This window comes from Neoarius graeffei, chromosome 28, assembly GCF_027579695.1.
Source record: "Neoarius graeffei isolate fNeoGra1 chromosome 28, fNeoGra1.pri, whole genome shotgun sequence".
NCBI classification, from domain to species: domain Eukaryota; kingdom Metazoa; phylum Chordata; class Actinopteri; order Siluriformes; family Ariidae; genus Neoarius; species Neoarius graeffei.
In genome coordinates, this window is record NC_083596.1 from 45026297 (window position 1) to 45051856 (window position 25560).

Genomic DNA, 25560 nt, shown 5'->3' on the forward strand with positions numbered 1-25560 from the left:
GCAACATCGGACATTTTAGCCCGCAACAATCATAAAAAAGGCCCGTGGAATCCTGGGGGGACTGTTCAATACTTTTCTGGGGGGGAAAAAAAAGACCAACAAACTGTCAACACAGATTCAGAGAGAGGAGGACAGGAGACAAAGTAATGAATTGTGACAATGTTTTGTTATTCTAAGTAACCTGTGTGTTTTCATCCTGAAGTTCAGATTTGATTTGAACATGTACATACAATGCGAGCTCATCAGTCAAGCACAGTGGACATGGTGTCATGGCTTGGGCTTGCATGGCTACTTTTGAAATGGGCTCAGTTTTCTACTAATGATGTAACTCATGATGGTGGTCTACAGAAGTCTACAGAAACATTCTGGCTGCCCATTTATTTGATTTAGAAATGCATCCAATCTAATTGGGAGGAACTTCATCATGCAGCAAGTCAGAGACCCAAAACACACTGCCAACACAACAAAGGACTTCATCAGGGGAAAAGTGGAAGGTTTAAGACTGGATAAAAAATACTCAGACACTGGCTTTACTGATCCTCAGACTGATATTGAGACTGGTCAACACTTAACCCATCCTGCCATGGATGTATGCTTATGCAGCCAGAGAACCAACATCATCTGCAATATGTACCCAGTGAACACTGTTTAAATCACTTATGGGACACGTCCCTCTGTTCGGAACTCCTACTTCCTGTTTGGATTTGGACTATTGGACTTAAATCTCAATTCTGAGGCATCCCACCCCCATTCTGGCCAGGCCACAAATTGCAAACACCCAGGCTCGTCTGTAACTGTTAAACAGAGGAAAATCCCTAAGGCATACCTTGAAACTATACGAGAATATAAAGAAGCTGACTGCATGACACAACTCTGATCAAATTCTGGAACTGAAGCCATGCACAACAGTTCTGAAAGCACCACAATGTGACCGAGGCCTGAGCCCACATCTCCACATGCACGTTGTTGAATTCCTTCCTTTATCGTCTGCCTCACTTCCTGTGTTTACCCACACCCATTTTATTCACCCTATTTAAGCTCTGCGTTTTCCCTCCTTAGTTGCTGAGCAGTATGTTGTTGTATGGTTACTGTTATGCTGTTGCATTTGCACTGGGAGTAGTTTTTTGGTGATATTAAGGCACGATCATACATTATATACTATTATGATTATATATAAATGCTAATAGGGATTTAATAGGAATAATAGGAACATGCTGGAGGGACTATGTCTCTCGGCTGGCCTGGGAACGCCTCGGTGTTCTTCCCGAGGAGCTGGCCAAGGTGTCTGGGGAAAGGGAAGTTTGGGCTTCCATGCTTAGACTGCTGCCTCCGCGACCCGGTCCTGGATAAGCGGAAGAAGACGAGACGAGACGATAAATGCTAATAAGATGTCACATTGCTTCATGAATAGTTCTAGGTGTAAATATCACTTCACTGTAAATCACTGTTTTTACATGCATTCATTTTTAGTACTGTGTCTTTTATTAAAGAATAAACATCACCCCTTATTCATGGGAATTCAAGGTATAAAGACACAGTAAAGATTCATTAAAATGCTTTGATTAAAAGATTAATTAAATACCAGTGGTTCTGTCTGCATTTCAATGTGTTTAAAGACGTCATCATTTTTCTTGCACTGCAGTAATCCCTGATCTTCATGGAACAGACAGTCGAAGGTGATTATATTCTTTGTGTTTACAGCTCTGCTGCTGTTTGGTGCAACATACTCTGGATCAAACGTCTGATGAAGCACCACCAGAACAGCAGGCTTTGTGGCTTTGGGGGAAAAAAACCATGCATTTTATATACACACACACACACACACACACTTGCACATTGCATGTAATGAAATGAGTTTAAACAACAAATAATTTTGAAAAGATGGTCGACTACCTGAAGTATCATGAAGCTTTTTCACGGCTGCTTCAATGTCAGTTCCAGCTCGTGAAACGACAGGGCAGAAAGCCAGAATGAAATCACACGCACTCACTGTTTCCACCTTCTCCAGCCAGTTTGCTTCATTTTTGAGCCGAGTTACAAAGTGTTCATCAGACTTTAATGTTTCTCCAGTTAAAAGAATGAAGTACTTCTTCCCTAACTGTACATTTGTGTTCATCTTTCCTTTGAATAAAGACAAAAAGTCTCTTAGCATTTCCACTTTAAATAATAAAGTGGGTTTTTAAAAATAGTTTTTTTTAAAAAGGGTTTTTAAAAATAGTTAATTTAGCCTAAGAAGTAGGATAATTTCTCTAACCATAAAGGAACATTTAATCCTTCAGTTTATCGCAAACATTCAAATTCAAAATTACCAAATTTGGAGATACATGGTTTCCCTGGAAAGGACGCATATGAAAAATTATAATCTTAAAAGGAAATAGTAACTACAGCTATCAGACAAATGTAATGGGATAAAAAGTACAATATTTGCCCCTTTAACAGAGTGGAACAGAAGTACAAAGCAGCATAAAATGTAAACACTCAAGTAAGTGCAAGCACCATGAATTTGTACTTAAACACATCATGTACTTGGTTACATTCCACCACTGTCCAAGAGAACAGCGTTGGGATGGGGTAGAACAGGAGATTCAAAAGAGTCACAGCATGAAAGTCTACCTGCAAATCTGCAGTAATTGCATGATGCAATCGTGTCAACACGGACCAGAATCTCAAAGGAATGTTTCCAACATTTTGTGGAATCCATATCATGAAGAATTGAGCCTGTTTGGGGAGCAAAGGGAGGCTCTACCCAGTATTATTATCATCATGTTCGTACTGAAGTGCTAGGTGCACACTCCTAAGGGTGTGGCAAAAGATTCCAAATGGCACAACATGCTCCAAGCTCGATTGAGTTGCCTACTCTGGAGTAGCCTAGATGTTAAACTTGAGATATATATATAAAATTTGGAAAAAAATATTTAAATGAAGTTCATGCAAAATAAATAAATTCAAATGTGTGCTTTTTACCCTGGCCTAGTGGTTAGCGTGTCTGCCTCTCAATTGGGAGATTGCGAGTTCTACTCATGGTCGGGTCATGCCAAAGACCATCATAAAAATGGTACCTATTGCTGTCTGGCAAGGCACACTGCAATACAGATGTGAGTGGGGAAGTCAAACTCTTGTGGTTATCAGAGGACTATAACCCTAGCTGTATAGGCAAGAGGCCAAGGGCTATCGAAACGGAGATTGGCACTGCACCCATACACCTTAAATATTCAGTGAGTTTTAAAATTCAGATTTGTTTAAATTCAAATCTGTGTCACTTTGGTTCACTGAGGTTAGTTAATTAATATTAAAGTTATAAACTCCCCGCTGAAGGTATGTCATACGGTAGCATTTTACAGCAGAATAACACATGACTTTTGTACAGAACTGTCAAAAGCTTTGGGTGAGTGTTGAAAAGCATGTGTGCATTCATGAGTTTCGAATATCATGTCCTAAACTGCTAATCACATCTTCATCCACACCCCTTTATTTATCATTAAATAACTCCTACAAAACACATCATAAGTAAAAAAAGAAAAAAAATTGTGGGGCCATATCAAAATAAACTGAGGTTACAACAATATTCCTGAATATAATGTGTGGAGATGAGGCTTAAAATGGAAGTTTGGGTTCTTTGCCATTCAGTAACAAAAATAGTTAGTTCAGAATTGTACTCCAGCCAGCCACTATAGGGCCTCAGAGACTCTTTTGTTTCACGAATAAACGAGTTTAAAGGGGGGAAAAGGAAAATTATTTTTAAACCACCTGCTGGAGGTGAAAAAGCCTTCAATCTTGAATATGATAGAAAGAATATAAAGATTGGTTTAAAAAGATATATAAAAGAAATATCTAATTGAACATCGGAAATCTGATAAAAGTCGAATTATCTACATAGGAGTGAATTTTTGCTAAATTCAGGTTCATGTTATGATTACAGCTTATACTTACGAAATACACTCTCCTTTTCAACCACAGTGTGTTCAGTTGTAACAGTGATTGCATCACTTTCGACTGCGTAGTCAAGTTTCCCGACTGCTCCACATTTTATTTCATAAGCAGTGCCTTGCTGAAGATCTGTCAGTGTAACTTCATCATCTTGATGGACAGTGCAAGATTTCCAGTTTGTTTCTTCTTTCGTTTTGTACAATACTTTCCTCTCCAGTGTAGCAGAACATGAGGGGCTCAACTTTACTGTTATGCTGTTATCTGTGACACCTTTGGTGTTTGGACATGTTGGCTTTGATGGAGGAACAAAACAGATCGGTTCATTACATTCATTTTCATACACGGGAATGCAGGAACCTGGATACTCTGACATCAGAGGCACACTTTGAACAATAAATTTGGTGGATTGGCTCTTATTTGAGGTGATCAAGTTCTTAAAAGTTCTCAAATTATTCTTCATGCACCTGCACTCATCAGAAGTCCACATTTTTTCCTGAAAATCTACATGAAGTGGATTTTCACTTATCCTTTTCATCTTTGAGGGGTTCAGGTAGATGTCTTGTTTGGTCATGAGGCAATCTGGGTGCTGAAGACAGGTAAAAGCATAAGAAACCAAATTCTCCACATTCAGGTCCAGTAGATATTTGTCTCCGTCTTCATCCACTTTTGTTCCAAGTTCATGGAGCTGTGTTAGCAGTGCTTTTACTTGGTTGGATTTTTTTTCCTTCACTGTTATCCACTGCTGAAGATCCCTGCTATTAAAAGGAGATTTCTCATGGGCTTCTAGAAGTTCATGCATGGCACTTATATCTGATTGACCACCACGGATTTCTGGCAGGAGGAACCCTAGTTTTGTCATGAAATCTCGCTTGTACTCAACGCAAAAATGATGAAAATCTTGAAATTGATTGTGAAATGTGCTGAATGATTTTGCCACTATGTCTTGCAGCAAGTCACCACATTTCATCTCTGTGACATTCAAATCCTCGATTACTGACTCCATAGCTCGAATAAGATCTCTAGTGATCATTTTTTGAAGTTTGGCTGCCCTTTAGTCCAGCTTGACCAGAGGATAAAGCCACACCTTCACTGGAACTGCATGTTCTCCATTCTGTCCAAGCATATTTGGAAGATCAGTGTAAACCTTTACAGCTTCTTCAAAAGTTGTTGGATTAGAGGGCAACATGAAATCGCCATAAAATGTACAATTCAGTTTTTTCACTGCATCTTTCTCTTTGTCATTCAGGTTTAGTGCTACCTGTGAACCTGCATAAGAAAGCATCTTCAGTTTATCAACAGCAATATTTACTTCTCCCTCGATGCTGTTTTTGTGCTCAGATAAATTCACCTCTCTATCAAAGACAAAGTAGGCATCCGCTCCGTATAGCACTGCTGTAACCACATGTGTTGCAACATCATGATTAAATACATAATGGTGATCCATTCTTCCTTGTGCTAGGTGGTTCATAGTCAGATGCTCAAACTTGGTGTTTGTTCTGTAGTGCAGCGTCAACCTCTCTTGTATAAATGACCTTTTATTGTCATTGAAATATCGGGCTGCACCATTTACTGTGACAAGATCTCCCAAAAGACTCAGTTTCAGTTCACCATCAACTTTTAGGTGTTTTGCCTTTTCTTGAATTGTGTCTGAAGTTGTAACTGTGAACTCTGTATTAATATGAGGACGAGCAACTGTATTGTCCTGCAGCTGCTCTCGATCCCAAAGCGTGATTCCTGCCAATGATGACAAAGAATAATAATAATAGTTTAGTTCATTGAAACAAATATCTTTCTGGGGCAGAAAAATCCAAAACAAAAAAAGTATGTAATTAAAATGGAAAAAGTTAGTGGTTAAATAGAATATCTAGAGTTAGAAGTGTTGCTCGCTTGTTACTACTAGCTATTACAACAGTAGTCTGTTAACTTTAAAGCTAATCACAGCTCAGGTGCTCAAATCATCAATTACTTACAGTTATTTTTGGATATCCTGTTACACAGATCATACGGTGTCATACAGTGGCATTATATTAAACAGACCAGTATTCAGTAAAAGAGCTGAATCACAATGAGTTACAAATTGTTTTACCTGGTACGATTGCATCTTTTCTGCAGTCATACAGCATTCCCAGTTGAAATGGTCTCCCCAGAGCTGCTATTTCTATTGTACCTTCTCCCACAGTAGTCATGTTGTAAGGGGCTGTTGTAAGCAGTCAGCCTTAAAAATGACACATTTGTAAGAAATGCAGGTGTGGAACAAGATAATGCAAAAAACACTGTGTGTGTGTTCAGACAGGTGATTCTCATTTGTCTTATTACTGCCAGTCTATTTATGTGTCTTTCTTAGGAAGAGAGAGAGAGGGAGAGAGAAAGAGAGAAATTGTTTGTACATTTATTATTAATATGTGGGGACATGCAGGGATTGGGTTGTATGTTTGTGTCAAGTAATTATCTCATCTCATCTCATTATCTCTAGCCGCTTTATCCTTCTACAGGGTCGCAGGCAAGCTGGAGCCTATCCCAGCTGACTACGGGCGAAAGGCGGGGTACACCCTGGACAAGTCGCCAGGTCATCACAGGGCTGACACATAGACACAGACAACCATTCACACTCACATTCACACCTACGGTCAATTTAGAGTCACCAGTTAACCTAACCTGCATGTCTTTGGACTGTGGGGGAAACCGGAGCACCCGGAGGAAACCCACGCGGACACGGGGAGAACATGCAAACTCCACACAGAAAGGCCCTCGCCGGCCCCGGGGCTCGAACCCAGGACCTTCTTGCTGTGAGGCGACAGCGCTATCAAGTAATTATGAGATTGTAAAAAATACATAGAATACAAAGGGCTTTTTGGTGGACACTTAAACGCCAGAACAGAAGTGTTGTTTCTAAGACTGACCAATTGACATAAATAGTCCAAGTTTGAGTTTGATAGTAAGTGATTACTATCAAACTCAAACTTGGACTATTTATGTTTGTCTGAGACATGGTTACAACAATCAACCCCTGTCAATGTTTCCTCTGTACCCGGATATCAGTGTTTCAGATGAGACCGAGGAGGGGGGGTTATGATTTATGTCAAAGACGGCATTAAATGTGAACGTATTACGTTCGATGCAGCAGATACATTAGAGCACGTTGCCATAAAAGTTGTATTATGTCAACAAATGTCATTCATTTTAATTGCATTTTATAGACCACCATCAGCAAGTGATTCTTTTTATAATGACCTTGCTAATATGTTTAAAACAATGTAATCAAAACAAAGAGATTATTCTCATGGGTGATTTTAATCTAAACTGGGAAGACAAAGGGAAAAGGAAAAACTAAAAGCTATTACAGATAAATACAACCTGCAGCAATTGATTAAAGGACCAACAAGGATAACAAAAACCTCAAGCACAATGTTGGATCTTGTCTTCTCCAATAAACCAGAGAGGATAACAAAAAGTTACAATCTCCTCACTGGGCTGTCTGATCACAATCTAACATTAGTAGCAAGAAAATTAACTAAAAATAGATTTCAGAACACACCACATCACACAGAAATCATGGCGCACATACCTAAAACTAAACAACTTGCATATGAGAGTGAGATAAACAGCCTGGACTGGGAGAATGTTCTGTCCACAGAGGACTTGGATCTTGGCTGTGACTTGTTTACAGCAAAATTGAAATTTGTTAGAGAGAAGTTTACTGTGGAGTCCAAGAGAAAACGGAGAAAGAGAGTAACCCTCCCCTGGTTTAGTGATACCCTGTGGCAAATGATGAAACATAGAGATCTAGCCTTAAAAAAGCCATTAAATCTAAAACAGATACAGATATTTTAATTTATAAAGGTTTGAGGAATAAAGTGGTTAATGAAATGAGATTAGCAAAGTCACATTTTTATGTAATAAATGAGGCTAAAGGAAATAGTAAAGAAATTTGGAAAAATATCAATAACCTCGGGGCGGCACAGTGATGTAGTGGTTAGCACTGTCGCCTCACAGCAAGAAGGTCCGGGTTCGAGCCCCGTGGCTGGCGAGGGCCTTTCTGTGTGGAGTTTGCATGTTGTGTCCGTGTGGGTTTCCTCCGGGTGCTCCGGTTTCCCCCAAAGTCCAAAGACATGCAGGTTAGGTTAACTGGTGACTCTAAATTGACTGTAGGTGTGAATGGTTGTCTGTGTCTATGTGTCAGCCCTGTGATGACCTGGTGACTTGTCCAGGGTGTACCCCGCCTTTTGCCCGTAGTCAGCTGGGATAGGCTCCAGCTTGCCTGCGACCCTGTAGAACAGGATAAAGCGGCTAGAGATAATGAGATGAGATGAGATGAGATCAATAACCTCATAGGGCAAGAAGGACATCACACAGAAGACATACAGCTCAACTCTCAGGGCAAGATAATAAAAGATAATGTTTCCATTGCAAACATGTTTAATTCATTTTTTGTTGAGTCTGTCTATGAGTTAGGCAATCGTTTTAAGATAAATGACATTAAGCCTATAGTAGGCCTACACACTGAAAATGACCAGGGCTTTAGTTTGAACGTCATTGATGAAGCACATATTAAAAAGATTATTGGTTCCTTAAAAAGTTCTAAAAGTAAAGATGCTTTTCATACAGATAGCATGCTCATTAAGAAACATCTGAACACTCTAACGCTCCCAATCACACATTTAATCAATCTCTCTATAACACAAAGTCGCTTTCCTGATAGCTGGAAGCATGCAGTAATTACACCCATTTTCAAGTCTGGAGATTGCTATGAACCAAATAATTATAGGCCGATAAGTTTACTACCAGTACTCTCAAAGGTTGCAGAGAAGGTAGTTTTAGAGCAGCTAACAACACACCTAAATACCTGCAACCCTGGTCTAAACAATATGCAATTTGGTTTCAGAGAGAACTACTCTACCGAAACAGCTGTTTTACATTTTACTGAAAAAATCAGAGCACAGCTCAAAAAAGGTGGAATTGTTGGTGCTGTATTCTTAGACTTACGTAAAGCCTTTGATACTGTTAATCATAATGTTCTCATTTCCAAGCTTTCTTATTTTAATTTTTCAACACAAACATTGATATGGCTTTCCTCATATGTTTCAAACAGGGTGCAGCATACTCTAGTTACGTAAGAAATACAATGGGTGTGCCCCAAGGATCTGTGTTGGGACCTCTTCTTTTTAGTTTATACATCAATGACCTTCCACAACACTGTAAAGGAGTTGATGTACAACTGTATGCAGATGACACAGTCTTGTATGTACATGGTAAAAATGCTTTGGTAGCAGCGGAGAAATTAACCAATGCTATACAAGGTGTGGCTGAGTGGCTTGAGCAGTCCTGTTTTACTCTGTACATCAGTAAGACAAAGGGCATGCTCTTCTGTAAAACTAAGGGGCAGACTCCAACTGCCAACATTAAAATTAGACATGAATCCATTGACATAGTTACCGAATTCAAATATCTTGGTGTTACACTGGACTCTAATCTCAACTTCAAAAAGCATATTAAAAAATGACAAAAACAATTAAATATAATTTGGCAAATTTTAGACATATAAGATCGTCGCTTCCTATGGATGTAGCCAAAACATTTATGCATGCTCTAATTTTTTCACATATTTCATACTGTATCACCTGTTGGGGCAGGCCAATGAATCTACTATTAGACCGCTACAATCACTATATAAACAAGCTATAAAAATTCTTGATAAAAAACCACTTCAGCACCACCATTGCAATAGTCTAGAGAAACATCATTTATTAAGTTTTGAAAATTTTAGACTTTTTTCAAGCTTGTGTCTAGTGTATAAGATCCTACATGGTCTGGCCCCAGCTTGTCTATTGAAGTTTGTCTGTTATCGTCCTGCTAGTTCCATACGATCCTCCAGAATAGCCTCTGTCCATGATTGTAACATACCTTTCTATCGCACAACTTTTGGACAGTCTTCTTTTTCTTTTAAAGCCACTACACAGTGGAATGCACTATCAGGGGATTTAAAAAACTGTCTCTCCATCAGGAGTTTCAAATCACAACTGAAATGTTTCCTAAAAAACAGTCAAAACTGTAATCACTGATTCATGGTGTAGGGGGTTTGGACACTCATGTGAGTGATTTGTTTACTGTATGAGTGGAATTTGCTATTTGGGTGAGGTAGGGGGTCTGGATATTTATTTTGTATGTTTTTATGTATTGTTGTTTTTATGTCTTGCCTGGGACTGCAGATGTAAATTAGCCTGAGGCTAACTCTGGTACGATGCATTAAATGGCAACATTTATGTTTTAATTGTACATGGTCCCTTATAAAATAAACTGAAACTGAACATCTTTCCAGAAGTGTCTGATTGGTATACACTCCCAAAACATGTGCACTGTTGTTCCAATTGCCTGATCTAGGCAGTGTGTGCAGTCAGGCTGTGAGACTAGTTTCAATTTTAAATGTTTTCAAGGGGTATTTATTTGATGTTTATGGGTTGATGTGCAAGCTTTTTTTGGAGACACTACTTCTTTTTCCTATACAGTTTTCCCTAATGGTTTGAGACCATTTCTGTTCAGGATCCTTCCCCACATCCTTTCTACTGCACATTCCTTAGAGTTCTGGTGAAACAGAGCATTATAAATGTGTGTCACCTTCCCTCTAGAACCCTGTATTGGTCTGACCCATTTCTCCAAGGGGTGCTTTGGCATCGATTGACTCCAGGGTACCCTACAGTGGTGCTTGAAAGTTTGTGAACCCTTTAGAATTTTCTATATTTCTGCATAAATATGACCTAAAACATCATCAGATTTTCACACAAGTCCTAAAAGTAGATAAAGAGAACCCAGTTAAACAAATGAGACAAAAATATTATACTTGGTCATTTATTTATTGAGGAAAATGATTCAATATTGTATATTTGTGAGTGACAAAAGTATGTGAACCTTTGCTTTCGGTATCTGGTGTGACCCCCTTGTGCAGAAATAACTGCAACTAAACGTTTTCGGTAACTGTTGATCAGTCCTGCACACCGGCTTGGAGGAATTTTAGCCCGTTCCTCCGTACAGAACAGCTTCAACTCTGGGATGCTGGTGGGTTTCCTCACATGAACTGCTCGCTTCAGGTCCTTCCACAACATTTCGATTGGATTAAAGTCAGGACTTTGACTTGGCCATTCCAAAACATTAACTTTATTCTTCTTTAACCATTCTTTGGTAGAACGACTTGTGTGCTTAGGGTCGTTGTCTTGCTGCATGACCCACCTTCTCTTGAGATTCAGTTCATGGACAGATGTCCTGACAGTTTCCTTTATAATTCGCTGATGTAATTCAGAATTCATTGTTCCATCAATGATGGCAAGCTGTCCTGGCAAAACAGGCCCTAACCATGATACTACCACCACCATGTTTCACAGATGGGATAAGGTTCTTATGCTGGAATGCAGTGTTTTCCTTCCTCCAAACATAACGTTTCTCATTTAAACCAAAAAGTTCTATTTTGGTCTCATCTGTCTACAAAACATTTTTCCAATAGCCTTCTAGCTTCTCCATGTGATCTTTAGCAAACTGCAGACGAGCAGCAATGTTCTTTTTGGAGAGCAGTGGCTTTCTCCTTGCAACTCTGCCATGCACACTATTGTTGTTCAGTGTTCTCCTGATGGTGAACTCATAAACATTAACTTTAGCCAATGTGAGAGAGGCCTTCAGTTGCTTAGAAGTTAGCCTGGGGTCCTTTATGACTTCGCCGACTATTACACGCCTTGCTCTTGGAGTGATCTTTGTTGGTCGACCACTCCTGGGGAGGGTAACAATGGTCTTGAATTTCCTCCATTTGTACACAGTCTGTCTGACTGTGGATTAGTGGAGTCCAAACTCTTTAGAGATGGTTTTGTAACCTTTTCCAGCCTGATGAGCATCAGCAACGCTTTTTCTGAGGTCCTCAGAAATCTCCTTTGTTCGTGCCATGATGCACTTCCACAAACATGTGTTGTGAAGATCAGACTTTGATAGATCCCTGTTCTTTAAATAAAACAGGGTGCCCACTCACACCCGATTGTCATCCCATTGATTGAAAACACCTGACTCTAATTTCACCTTCAAATTAACTGCTAATCCTAGAGGTTCACATACTTTTGCCACTCACAGATATGTAATATTGGATCATTTTCCTCAATAAATAAATGACCAAGTACAATATTTTTGTCTCATTTGTTTAACTAGGTTCTCTTTATCTACTTATAGGACTTGTGTGAAAATCTGATGTTTTAGGTCATATTTATGCAGAAATGGTTAGGGTTCTGCTGGGATTCAAACCTGGTTCGCTGGTGTGATAATCCAGCAAACCCCCACTAGGCCACCAGGGGGATGACTCAAATGCAGAGGCGTGAGGCATAAGTAGAAAAGGTATCAAAAAGTTTATTTACAATATATACAGTCCAAAAAGAAATAATCCAAAACGCTCAGAAGATGAAGGGAAAAATAAGAAATATCCAAAAGTACAAAAGTCAAAACAAAAGCCAAAAAAACAGAAGAGAAAAGGCAAAAATACCAACGCTCAGAAGATCCAAAAACAGTAAATACTAGGTCCAAAAAGTCCAGAAAGAAAAGTGCAAAACCAAAAAGACAAAGGCAAGGAACACGGTACAGAGGAAACTGGAGCTAAACATAACAGCACAAAGACTCCGTGACAAGACGACTGAACTCAGGGGTATAAATACACAAACTAATTAAGGACAGGGTGGGGCAGGAAACAGGCAATAAGACAAAAACAAAACACAGAACACAGTGGTGACCTCTAGAGGCCAAAACAAACATGATCAGAAAAGGAAATAACAGCGGCTTCTAGAGGCCAAAACAGTCCCAGTCCTAACAGGACCCCCCCCCAGGAGCGTCTCCTGACGTTCCCAGGACGATCAGGATGGGCCAAATGGAAGTCCCGACAAAGTTCTTTGTCTAGTATGTCCCGAGCTGGGACCCAGCAGCGCTCCTCAGGGCCATAGCCCTCCCAGTCCACAAGATATTGGAGACCCCCGCGCAGCGCTCGAAACTAACAGTGTCCCGATGTCCCGGGGACTATAAAAAATGTCATCGGGACACAAAATTATCATATCTGGGACAATCCCGGGGCAATGGAAAAAAATAGATCTAGAAAAAAAGTTCTACATTAATATTATTTACAAAGCTGTAACACATACGTAGACATTGACCTAATTTGTCAATTTTAAAATGTTAACAGCGAAAAATACATAGTAGCTACACTTTCGATGCACCTGTCCTGCATCCGTAGGCTACAGAGCAGCGCATTCTGTTCTAGAATCTTCGGCCGGTGTCCGCATTATATGGACTTGGAATGGAATTGCTACCGCACACGCTGCGCCGACTCTTGCCAGAACAAAAATGCTGAAGTGGTTGAAGCGGACCGACCGCGGGGAAGAAACTGAAAGCCCAGACATAACGTCTCCGGGACCTTCAGGATCCAAAGTGTCATCGCCTGGTCTGCAGGCAACGCTAGCAACTGAATGAACTTAATGAACACTGTTAGACACGTTATAAAATACAACAGGAATGATGTGGATGATATTGACGGAAGATACCGTTCAACAGAATAAGTGAGTTTTCTTGGTGTCTTTCTAGTTCAGAAAGTTTAGTCAGTCAGCAGCACAACTAGGCTCGGATCTGGCACTATGCTGATGTTCCACCCACGTTTCGGCAGCGAAAGTTCATAAAATGGATAACGGAAAGTTCATAAAATGGATAACGGAAAGTTCATAAAAATGGGAAAGTTCATAAAAATGGATAACGGTAATGGATAGTGGAAAGTTCATAAAAATGGATAACGGTAATGGATAACGGAAAGTTCATAAAAATGGATAACGGTCTCATCTCATCTCATTATCTGTCGCTGCTTTATCCTGTTCTACAGGGTCGCAGGCAAGCTGGAGCCTATCCCAGCTGACTACAGGCAAAAGGCGGGGTACACCCTGGACAAGTCGCCAGGTCATCACAGGGCTATGGATAACGGTAATGGTGAAAATTATAAGTTGGCCTTATAAGTGCCAACAGATATTCAACGTATAAGTAGATGAAATGAACATAAAAGGGGTCTTATTTTCAACTAAAGTGTACTGCAGATGTAGGGAGTTGAAACATTTTATGAATGAGCTAGTTGGCCCCTTTAAATAAACGGGTATCTATTCATACAGTGAGATCGCCAAAGTTTAATAAACTGAAAATGCAATAACTGTAATTTTGAAGTAGATGATGTATAGGACATGTGTCACTTGTGTCTTGTGACTTATTGTAAAAATGATATAAAGGGTTCAAAATCGCATAGTTACAAATATAATAGTAACTTCATATGATAATATTAACCACTGGTTATTTCAGAGAGGAAAAAAATGGGGACACTATTGCTTCCATTCGGGACAATACAACACAGAATTCGGGACCACTGGGGGACACAAAGAAAAAAAGTTAATTTCGAGCCCTGCCCCCGCGAACCCGCAGGCGGCGCACGGTGAAAACAGTCTGACTCTGGAAGATGCGGGGGGGGGGGGGGGGGGGGGGTTCCTGGGGCAGGGGCATATGTGGACGTCAGTACGGGCCGCAACAGGGAAACATGGAATGTGGGGTTAATCCTTAGCGTACGTGGTAACTGGAGCCGGTAGGAGACAGGGTTAACTCTGCGTACAACCTTGAAGGGGCCAATGTAGCGAGGAGCAAGCTTGCGATTCTCCACCTGCAGTGGAAGGTCCTTGGTGGACAGCCAAACCCGCTGCCCAGGGCGGAAAGCGTGGGCAGGTCTCCTATGGTGGTTGGCCTGAGTCTGGTTGGTACTGGAGGTCTGGATGAGTGTCCTCCTGACCTTGCTCCAGGTCTTGCGACACCGTCTCATGTATTGGTTGACCGAGGGCACCCCAGCGTCCTCCTCCTGGTCCGGGAACAGAGGTGGCTGGAACCCGAATTGGCACTGGAACAGCGACAGCTTGGTGGCCGATGACTGCAGGGTGTTGTGGGCATACTCAGCCCATGGCAGCCAGGTGCTCCACGATGTTGGGTTATCCATAGCCAAGCCTCGCAGGGTGGTTTCCAGGTCTTGGTTGAGCCTCTCCGTCTGGCCATTGGACTGGGGGTGGAACCCAGAGGAGAGGCTGGCAGTGGCCCTGATGAGCTTGCAGAAGCCGTACCACACTCGGGAGGAGAACTGGGGCCCCCGGTCAGAGACGATGTCCTGTGGAAGACCAAAGACTCAGAAGACGTGATTAAATAGCAATTTAGCAGTGTCAAGGGCAGAAGGGAGTTTGCACAGTGGGACTTCAAGAGGCGCAGTCGGGACATGGATGCTTTGGGCGAAGTGGATATCCATAAAGTTTCCAGCTGCCCCTGAGTCTAACAAGGCTTGACAAGAGTGGACGGACTCACCCCAGGAAATGGAGACCGGGATGTAGATTCCTTGGCCAGGGAGGCCGGGAGAGAGGGTAGGCCCCGTCACAACCCTCCCTCGGCTGGATGGGGCGGTCCTTTTCCCGAGAGCTCGAGACATGATGCTCGGAAGTGACCAGGCTTGCCACAGTAGATGCAGCACTTGTCCCTCCTTCTGCGCTCCTTCTTGGCTGCGGAGAGACGAGTACGGCCAACCTGCATGGTCTCTGGACAGACACTGGAGGAGGTGGATGGACTCCAGGTTGAGGCAGGGAGGCCGGGGAGGCTCAGGACTTGGCAGCGCTCTCTAATCCTATTGTCCAGATGAATGGCATGAGAAATCAGTGTTTTGAGGTCACTTGGGCATCCAATAGAGGCCAGACCATCTTTGATGAGGTCAGACAAACCATGGTGAAAGGCCGAAACCAGGGCAGTCTCGTTCCATCCACTTACTGCTGCGAGGGTCCGGAACGAGATGGCGTAGTCTGCAATGCTTCCCTCCTGTCGGACAGACATGAGCTTCCTGGCTGCATCTTTACTGATGTCTGCCTGATCGAAGACCCGAAGCATCTCCTCCGTAAATAGCTTGAAGTCAGAACACTCGGGTCCCTGTCTTTGCCAGATGGCCGTTGCCCAAGCCTTACCAGCTAACAAGGTTATCACAAAGGCAATCATGCTGCGATCCGTAGTGTAGGTGGTAGGGAAAGGTGAGCTCAAAGGTGAGTTGGCACTGGGTAAGGAACTCCCGGCACTCACCGTGCTTGCCGTCATACCTCTGTGGTGCAGGAAGGCTGAGTTCGCAAGGTGAAGGAGACAGTGTGGCAGGAGGCACTGGAGCAGGATCAGGAGATGCAGGCAGAGGTGTCAGCTGTGCCAGGGTTTTCCCAATTTGCTGAAGCAGTACCTCGTGGCGAGCAAGGGCCTCACGTTGGCTGGTCCATGAGCGTCCATGGTCGCTCCGAAGCATGTCAAAGCTGCCATAATTCCCTGAAGGTTGGCCGGGAAGACAGTTGAACCAGTCATGACGGAGTCTTTCTGTTAGGGTTTTGCTGGGATTCGAACCTGGTTCGCTGGTGTGATAATCCAGCAAACCCCCACTAGGCCACCAGGGGGATGACTCAAATGCAGAGGCGTGAGGCAGAAGTATAAAAGGTATCAAAAAGTTTATTTACAATATATACAGTCCAAAAAGAAATAATCCAAAACGCTCAGAAGATGAAGGGAAAAATAAGAAATATCCAAAAGTACAAAAGTCAAAACAAAAGCCAAAAAACCAGAAAAGAAAAGCCAAAAATACCAACGCTCAGAAGATCCAAAAAACAGTAAATACTAGGTCCAAAAAGTCCAAAAAGCAAAGCAAAGTGCAAAACCAAAAAGACAAAGGCAAGGAACACAGTCCAGAGGAAACTGGAGCTAAACATAACAGCACAAAGACTCCATGACAAGAGGACTGAACTCAGGGGTATAAATACACAAACTAATTAAGGACAGGGAAGGGCAGGAAACAGGCAATAAGACAAAAACAAAACACAGAACACAGTGATGACCTCTAGAGGCCAAAACAAACATGACCAGAAAAGGAAATAACAGCGGCCTCTAGAGGCCAAAACAGTCCCAGTCCTAACAGAAATATAGAAAATTCTAAAGGGTTCACAAACTTTCAAGCACCACTGTATATGCTTTCATTGCAGATCTCAGCCACAGATAGAGGATGTAGGAGGTACCTGACAGATCATATTCTTGAAACACACACAGTACAGTATCATCAATCAAATCACTGAAAATAGAGATTATTTTATGAGCCCACAGGGGAAATACAAAACTGAAAGTGATAACTATTCCATAATGGAGCGTTTTTGTGAAATACACTCGTTACACATAGTATTTTTTCAGTTTTTTCCACAAACATCAACAGAGTTAACTATGATATTTCCATAATGAAGCTGGATATTTCTTTGTCCTATGCCTGTATAGGGTGAGTGACAATTTTTTGATTTGTCTGTACTGAACAAAGTTGAACTGACAAAGTATGAGTGATCTAGAAATGTAAGTCCTCTGCCTCACGGATTGGGGAGTGACAGTCAGTCACTGACACAGAGAGAGCTGTTCAGAGATGTTTCTCAGTTTCCTGAAAGACAACCATGAGTACATATCCACTTTCAAGAGTGTCTTGTAAGGATATGATTGGAAAATGTAATTTCAGGAAGCTGAGTTTTCTGGATGTGATAGGGTAACTTCAAGGGGTGATGGAAAATTACTGATCAGGATTGCCTTATGAAAAACAGAGAGCAGATGAATGAGCAAAGAGAAGTGTGGCAATGGGGGCGTGGCTGAGCGCCAGTTTGTAAATGGAGAATGAGGCTGGGGAAGGTGAGTGGCAAAACAATCACATCTGTGTCAAATTAATGGTGCATGTGTGTGCATCTTGCAATGACAGACAGCTGGGGGCTTATATGGAGGGAGCTTCCCTGCATGCCATGTTTGTGTGTGTGTGTGTGTGTGTGTGTGTGTGTAAGAAAAGCAGCACTTAAAGCTGAAAAGCATGAATAAAATTTTCCCTGCAAGTAACCCACCTGTCCCAGTGCTTCAGTGTTCCACCACCCACAATGTGACAATAAGTTTCAAGGATTTAACTGAAAGAAGGTTACAAGCATGCCAAACAAATATCTCTGCCAATTAGTCGTCTCATCTGTGTGGTTTTACATGTACCACCTCTCTTAGCCAGCATAGAACGAGGGTTATGTATATAACCGTGGTTCTATGAGTTTCGGATGACCGCCAGAGGCGGTGCTTTCAGCACATGGATATCCATCACACGAACGTGCAGGTCGAGTAATAGTAACAACAAAGTCACGTGTGACCTGGGTGACGTCACCCCGTGACCCCAGCACAAAAGACCGGTGAACCCAGGAAGTGACCTCTTGGCAAATCTTCTCGTGTACACTCCGAGTGACTGCCAAGCTCTGGCGGTCATCCGAAACTCATAGAACCGCGGTTATATACATAACCCTCGTTCTATTTCATTTCTCCTGACCGCCAGAGGCGGTGCTTTCAGCACATGGATGTCTAATACCAACCAGGTCATGAGGAGTGCCTACCCGTACTCAGTGCTGCTGCGACGGGCCTGGAATGATGGCCGTCGGCACAGGATTATGTGGGACGACATTAAGACGGTAAAACCTGGTGAAGGTGCAGCTGGACACCCAGGAAGCTGCGCTGCATAAGTCTGAAAGGGGTACGCCCTTCAGTGATGCCCATGAGGCCGCCACGCCCCGTGCAGAGTGCGCCCTGACAGCCGGAGGAATCAGGGAGCCACTGTGCCTGTAGGCATGTAATATGGCCTCGACTATCCACTTGGATAGCCTCTGTTTAGAGAGCGCCAGACCCATCCTCGGCCCTGTGTGGCACAGAAACAGAGCGTCACTCCTACGGAAGCCCTCCGTATGGGACACGTACACCCTGAGGGCGCGAACTTGGCACAAAAGTTCCAACCTCTCACCATGGCCCGCCTCGAACGCTGCAAGGCTAAGGGGCTGGTTGACGAAGGTAGCAGAGAGGGTCTTCAGGAGGAAAGAGGGGTTAGGCCACAGAGTGACCCCACTGTCGCCGGAGTGCCACTGCAGGCACTCCCCACTGACTGACAGCGCGTGTAATTCCCCGATGCGCCTCGTCGATGTAATGGCCAGAAGAAAAGCAGTCTTCAGGGAGAGCCATGAAATGTCTGCCGTGAGCAGGGGCTCAAACGGTGTGTCAACTTTGGAAACCACACTCGGCCCGGCCACCGAGGGTCGACAAGCAGCAGCCTGTGGTGGTCCATCGCAACCCTGTGTAGGGTTGGCATGATCAGCGGCAGAGGGGGGGAAGGCATACAGCAGTTGCCTCGGCCAAGCATGCGCCAGCGCGTCCTGGCCCAGGGAGCTGGGGCCGTGGAGGCTGAACCACAGAGGGCAGTGTGTCGACTCCTGGCAGGCAAAGAGATCCACCTCTGCCCTGCCAAAACGTTCCCAGATGGCGAGAACCACCGCTGGGTTGAGTCTCCATTCCCTGGGATCGGGGTCCTGGCGGGACAGCAGATCTGCTGCCCTGTTGGCAGTGCCTGGCAAGTACATGGCACGCAGGCTCAAGAGATGTCGATGGGCCCACCGCAGAAGTTGGCCGGCCACTTCCAAGCACTGGAGGGACTTGGTACCTCCCTGGTGGTTGATGTAGTACACTACCGTAGCGTTGTCCGTCCGCACCAGAATGTGTCTGCCGGCCAGGCCTGGGAGGAAGTGCTGTAGGCCGAGGAACACAGCCCGTAGCTCCAGCATGTTGATGTGCTGCTGTCGCTGCCCTGGACTCCAGCAGCCTCTGATGGTCCGGCATTGCCAGACTGCACCCCAACCTCCCAGGGAAGCATCCGTGGTGATGACCTCCCTTCGGGAGGGGATAGCCACCAGCGGAACACCCTGCAGAAGGTAAGCCCTCCTCCTCCATGGACGGAGGAGCCTGCAAAAAGTATCCGTCACCTTCACAAGCCTGTGCCCGTGCAGCGCCGGGTGGAGGTGGAGACCGTTGAGCCACCTCTGAAGCGGACGTAAGTCCAGGAGCCCCAGCAGGACCAGAGAGGAGGCTGCCGTAAGCATGCCCAGCAGGCGCTGAAAGGTCTTCAGGGTGAGTGACCTGCCCCGTCCGAAGTGGTCAAGCAGCAGGCGGATGTTGTGGATCCTGGTCTGGGAGGGGGTTGCCATCAACGACCTCGAATCCAGGTGCATGCCCACGAAAATCGTCTCCTGGCTGGGCACCAGCGAGCTCTTCTTGTAATTCACCCTGAGCCCCAGCTCTGCGACATGTGAGAGCACAGTCACGATGTCGGTGTGGGCCTGAGCTGCTGACCCTGAACAAACGAGCCAGTTGTCCAGGTAAGGCAGGACACGCAAACCCCATGCCTGAAGTGCTGCCAATGCCGCTGCCACACACCTGGTGAACACATGGGGTGCCAGCGATATCCCAAAGGGCAGAACATTGAACTCGAAAGCCTGGCCCTCGAAGGCAAACCGCAGGAACTGCCTGTGGTGTGGCGCAATGGGAACATGGAAGTAGGCGTCTTTCAGGTCGACGGTGGCAAACCAGTCGCCCGCCTGGATGTGGTGTAAGACATCCACTGTACGCAGCATGCGGAATCTCATGGTCTTCAAGTGGGAGTTGAGGGACCTCAGGTCGAGGATCGGGCGGATACCACCGTCCTTCTTCGGAACCAGAAAATACCTGGAGTAGAACCCACCTTGCTGTCTCTGCCTGTTGATGGGAGAGATTGCTCCTTTCTCCAGGAGGGTGGCGATTTCCTGCCGGAGGACGAGGGACTTCCCCGGATGGCTCACGGTGGTGTGTTTGACCCCATGAAAACGCAGCGGTCGGCGGCAGAACTGGATGTGGTAACCCTCGGTGAGGGTCACCAGCACCCAGGGGTCTGGGGTCAATGCTCTCCAGCATTGGAGCTGTTCGCTGGAAAAGCGGCCGACCGCCGGCGCGCTGATGTCAGCGCCGCCCAGACCGCCCCCGTCGGTCACCAGGGGGGCGACGAGGAGCGGACTGGGTGTAGGGGGCAGCACCGCGGGTCCGGGAGGTGGTGGGGCGACGAAAGTCATCAACCCGTCTAGTCTCCTGGCGGGTGCGTGGCCGAGATGGAGTTGGTGTGGGCCCCCTGAAGGACTGGGCAGCATTGCCATGGTGGTAGACCTGGCAGAGGCCAGCGAACTGCTGTCACGCCTGGACGACCTGGGCACTCCGGTCCAGGGCTTGTTGAGCGGCCTCGCCAAACAGCTCCCCGGGGACAACAGGGAGAGAGCGCAGCACACGCCGGTTGGGCTCGGCCAGAGGGGACTGCGCCAGCCATATCTGCCGGCGGGTGAGGGTGAGATACGACATCAGCCGGCCCAGTTCCCGCGACGAGTAGGCAAAGGCCTGGAGAGCCGCGTCGCACAGCTCCCGTGATGCCGCACTCGTCCCCTCCAGCGTCTGGGCGAGGGCCAGCAGCAGGTGGGACATGGAATTGTCGATACGACCCATTCGTGCCGCCGTGTCGTATCCCCGCACGATGAGGTCGTCGGTCACACGGCATTGAGTGCGGGGGCATCGGGCGTCAGGCCGCAGAGCCTCGTTGGGCGAAAGGACGAGGGCAGCCACAGAGGGCTCCATGTTGGGCATCTGCTGGAGGCCGTAGGTGGGGGCATCCTGCATTGCTGCCAGGGCCCTGCAGTCACTAGGGAGGTGGGAAAGGCGTCTGGGGTCCGCCCAACACCTCTGTAACTCCTCGATGTATGGGGCCGAGGGCAGAACAGACAACGAGGAAGGCTGTGTGGAGCCTCTGAAAAAAGCGCTCTGATGCTGGGCCACCGGGGGCGTGTCCAACCCCAGACGGGCCAATGCAGCCCTCAGCGTTGGATGGATGGATGAGCGTCCGCCTTCCGACGCTGCCACGGTGCCATGGCTGGTGGCCTGGGAACCAGCCGGAGAGGTGGAGTCGTGACCATCAGACCCACCGCAGTCAAAGCTCTCCGACGCCTGGATCGACAGCTCATCCAGGCCGCGTGCATCAACGGCCGGTGGCAGAAGCAGTGGTGATGGCGAATGGTCAGGCTGCCAGGCAGATGGGGTGGCTGCGGGAACACTGCTGCCCTGTGGCGGAGGCTGGAGATTCGCCAGCAGGGCTTTCATCTCCTCCAGCTCGGCAGACATCACCTCCACCTTCCGAGCCAAATCGCCTGAGCGCTTCTTTTTTGCCTTGGAAGTGGAGATGCGTGGGGGAGCCCCACGGCGCTTGCTGGGCCCCGCTGCTGCAGCCGGCACCATGTCCTGTCCCCCTGAGGCCCGGGGGATGTCAGACGGAGAATCCATCAGCTGGCAGAAGGGAACTTAAAAAATAGGGTGAGAACACCCCAATAATTAGTAAGTAAAACAATCAGGCAGCAACGAAAAACGACCGGGCGAACACACCCGTGGTCGGAGAAAAAAAATGGTGCGAGGGCCTAAGCGGGAGCACCCGGACCTCGCGAGCTGCGAGCCTACTGCCGCGGGTTTAAAAGACAGCCGCAACTAAACAGTCACTCACTAGCGTGAGAAGAGATCATACACCGCTAAACACACAAGACAGCCAGCCTGTGAACAGGCCGGAGGCAAGGCTACACAAAAATAGGCGCCGTGCGCCACAGAACTGATAACAAAACAGCGGCGAGAAACACCGCTTTAATTCAAATGAAATGAAAACCACTTACCTGAACGAAAACAAGCCGGCCTCCAGCGGTGAGGACACCGCCTCGGAGGGCTAGTCAGCTAACTCCACCGAGTGAGAGCACTCAGCAAACGGAGTAACAAAACAATACGAATACAACGACAAGAGAAAAAAGGAATTGATGGACTTAACGCAGTTTCTTGAGGATGCGTAAGCACAGCCTCAACCCCACGGGTAACGAAACTAACACGGCGCTTTGTCCAAAATCCAAATTCCAATCCAACTCGCAACCTGCAAAACGCGAGAAGATGCAAGCGGTCACTTAATGGGTTCACCGGTCTTTTGTGCCGGGGTCACGGGGTGACGTCACCCAGGTCACACGTGACTTTGTTGTTACTATTACTCGACCTGCACGTTCGTGTGATGGATATCCATGTGCTGAAAGCACCGCCTCTGGCGGTCAGGAGAAACGAAATAGAACTTGTGAATCATAGTGTCTTCATAGCTGCAATAGTCTAATTTGGAAAGCAGTGGTAAAAACTGAGCTTTGGAACCACAAGGCCTCATGTCAGCTTACAGTAACAACAGAAAATATCAAAAGGCAAGATATTCATTTCAATGGTTTAGATTCTGTCTTGCATAGAGACTTGGAGAGAGCCCCATCTCTTGATGATCAGTATCAATGCGCTGTCGAAGCGCACAGAAGTTGTTAGTATGCCTGTCATTATAGTGCGGACTTTCCATAGCATAGAAAATCGCTACGTTTCAATTTGTGTAACTGAACTTGTTTCATGTCACTGGTCATATAAACCTATGTAAACAGGAAAAACACGGAAGAGTTTGGTCGCATCTAACTACAGCCCCAAAAAATACCATTGGCCATGCTGAGCCTAGCTACATTGCTAACAGGAGTGACAGCGCGTCTGACTGACTGGGAGGTCGCGCAAAGCTCGGAGAGGTACGGAGCAGCTCGTCTCAATTCAGATAAGAGCATATTTCATTATGGAAGTACGGTGGACTGTTCCTTTAAGGCAGAGGGAAATAGTTCCTTATTATGACTGCTGAGGGCGGCACAGTGGTGTAGTGGTTAGCGCTGTTGCCTCACAGCAAGAAGGTCTGGGTTCGAGCCCCGTGGCCGACGAGGGCCTTTCTGTGCAGAGTTTGCATATTCTCCCCGTGTCCGCATGGGTTTCCTCCGGGTGCTCCGGTTTCCCCCACAGTCCAAAGACATGCAGGTTAGGTTAACTGGTGACTCTAAATTGACCATAGGTGTGAATGTGAGTGTGAATGGTTGTCTGTGTCTATGTGCCAGCCCTGTGATGACCTGGAGACTTGTCCAGGGTGTACCCCGCCTTTCGCCCATAGTCAGCTGGGATAGGCTCCAGCTTGCCTATGACCTTGTAGAACAAGGATAAAGCAGCTAGAGATAATGAATGAACCCTTTATTATCACTGTTACCATTGAAATTGACCATCAACTTGTCCTTACAGAGGGGGAACAGGACAGGAAGACAGGGATAAAAGAAAAAGAAACACAGTAGTAACATGAGGAAAGATGAGGAAAAAAGAACACCCCCCCACTATGCTCCTATCAGGAGTAGTGTGGGAGCATTTAAAAACCTCCGCACAAGCACACAATAACACAAGTACACTTTAAAACATGGGACTTGAGGGGGGGAAGGAGGGGGCAATCAGGGGTGGGGGGGGGAAGGGAGGAGGTAGAGGTAACCCAGCGCAAGCAAGCAGCCGTCCACTCCTGCAGCCATGCAAGCGGCGCTGGTCACGCACCCGCTTGTCACACTGGGGGTGAAAAACGGCGACCGCGGAAAATTGGGGAAGGAATGCGAGAGTGTCTCCCAGCAGTGACCTTCTGGGGGAAATGCCGCCCCAGCAATGGCCTTGATCAAGGCCGGTGCTGTTCAGGGAGCCGAATGTCGATAAGATAGAGATTGGTCTTTCGAACAGACACAGTCTTTACATGTCCACACCACTCGTCCATATCTGTCCATTTTGCCCATTCTGTTCAATTCAATTCCATTTGGTCTCCGAAATACGTATTCCTTGCAGAGCTGAAAGCTGCTCCGAGATAACAACCATTTTGTGGTTAAAGTTCTGAATGTCCACAGTCCGAGTGCCAACAGCTTTGCCCACCACTCCAATCATATCGGACAGCTTTGTGGGGCTTTGAACAGCTGTCACCGTTGTCTGATTTCCTCGATATACCAGGGCAATGCCTAATCCAATCCGCAAAAGTCCTGTAATCATGGTTCCGAATAGGTAGATATCTTCAATGTCCTCCACAGACGTTCCGGCAGGACAGGTGGGTTCCCCCGAACCCAGAAACTGTCTCAATTTCGTTAGGAGACCAGTTTATCAAATCCATGCTTTTTTAGTTTAGAAATTAAATGCGGAGAGAGTCTCTCTCTCTCAAAAAAAAAGTATAGGCAGACGAGACGAAACAAAGAGCACAAGCAGGAAAAAAAGGAGAGGAGAGCAGAGCAGAGAATGTGACCGCCTTCCGTGAGAGCGGGGGGAATTAATGTCTGAACTTCCTCAACACGGTCAGGGTTGGACATGTTCATTTGGTTGCTACTCACATGGTGTCATTTTTTCCTGATAGTCAAGTTAGAAAATAACAGAAATAAATTTGTCTCCAGGTTGTTTTGGGAAAATATATACATCACATTTGAAGACAGATTTATTCAAGTGTTCTATTATGTGTTCTTCAAACATGCAGAGTCATGCACAGCCTCTTCAGGACCCACCTGCGACAAGGGTGGGATTCAAACCCACACATGCAGAGCACAATGGATTAGCAGTCCATCAGCCCACTATGTGTATATGTGTATGTATGTTTGTGTTTTTAAACAGAAAAAAAATCACACTTACAGCGATTTTTGTCCAAACTGTGCGAGAATACAGGAATTTGTCGCTTTCGTTTTCAGTCTCAACCACGTCACTATTTTTTTAACCCTCTCACTGCCAGACAGGGCCGTCGACAGGGGGGGACAACCGGGTATTTTGTCCCGGGCCCAGGCATGAGGG

General features: G+C 45.7%; 1 protein-coding gene across 2 annotated transcripts; it reads right to left on the reverse strand.

Annotated features, from left to right (window-relative positions):
- Positions 1-4978: 4978 nt before the first annotated feature.
- On the reverse strand, positions 4979-25476 carry LOC132876176 (cytolytic toxin-beta-like). Of its 2 annotated transcripts, XM_060913488.1 has the most exons (4): positions 25405-25476; positions 6014-6142; positions 5276-5661; positions 5088-5193 (listed from the first exon to the last, which is right to left on the reverse strand). In XM_060913488.1, exons 2-4 carry the CDS (start codon positions 6111-6113, stop codon positions 5182-5184), a joined length of 498 nt encoding a protein of 165 aa, XP_060769471.1. In that variant the 5' UTR covers positions 6114-6142; positions 25405-25476; the 3' UTR covers positions 5088-5181. The 2 variants fall into 2 exon arrangements, with proteins under 2 accessions (XP_060769470.1, XP_060769471.1); XM_060913487.1 differs by having other exon boundaries at positions 4979-5661.
- Positions 25477-25560: the final 84 nt, after the last annotated feature.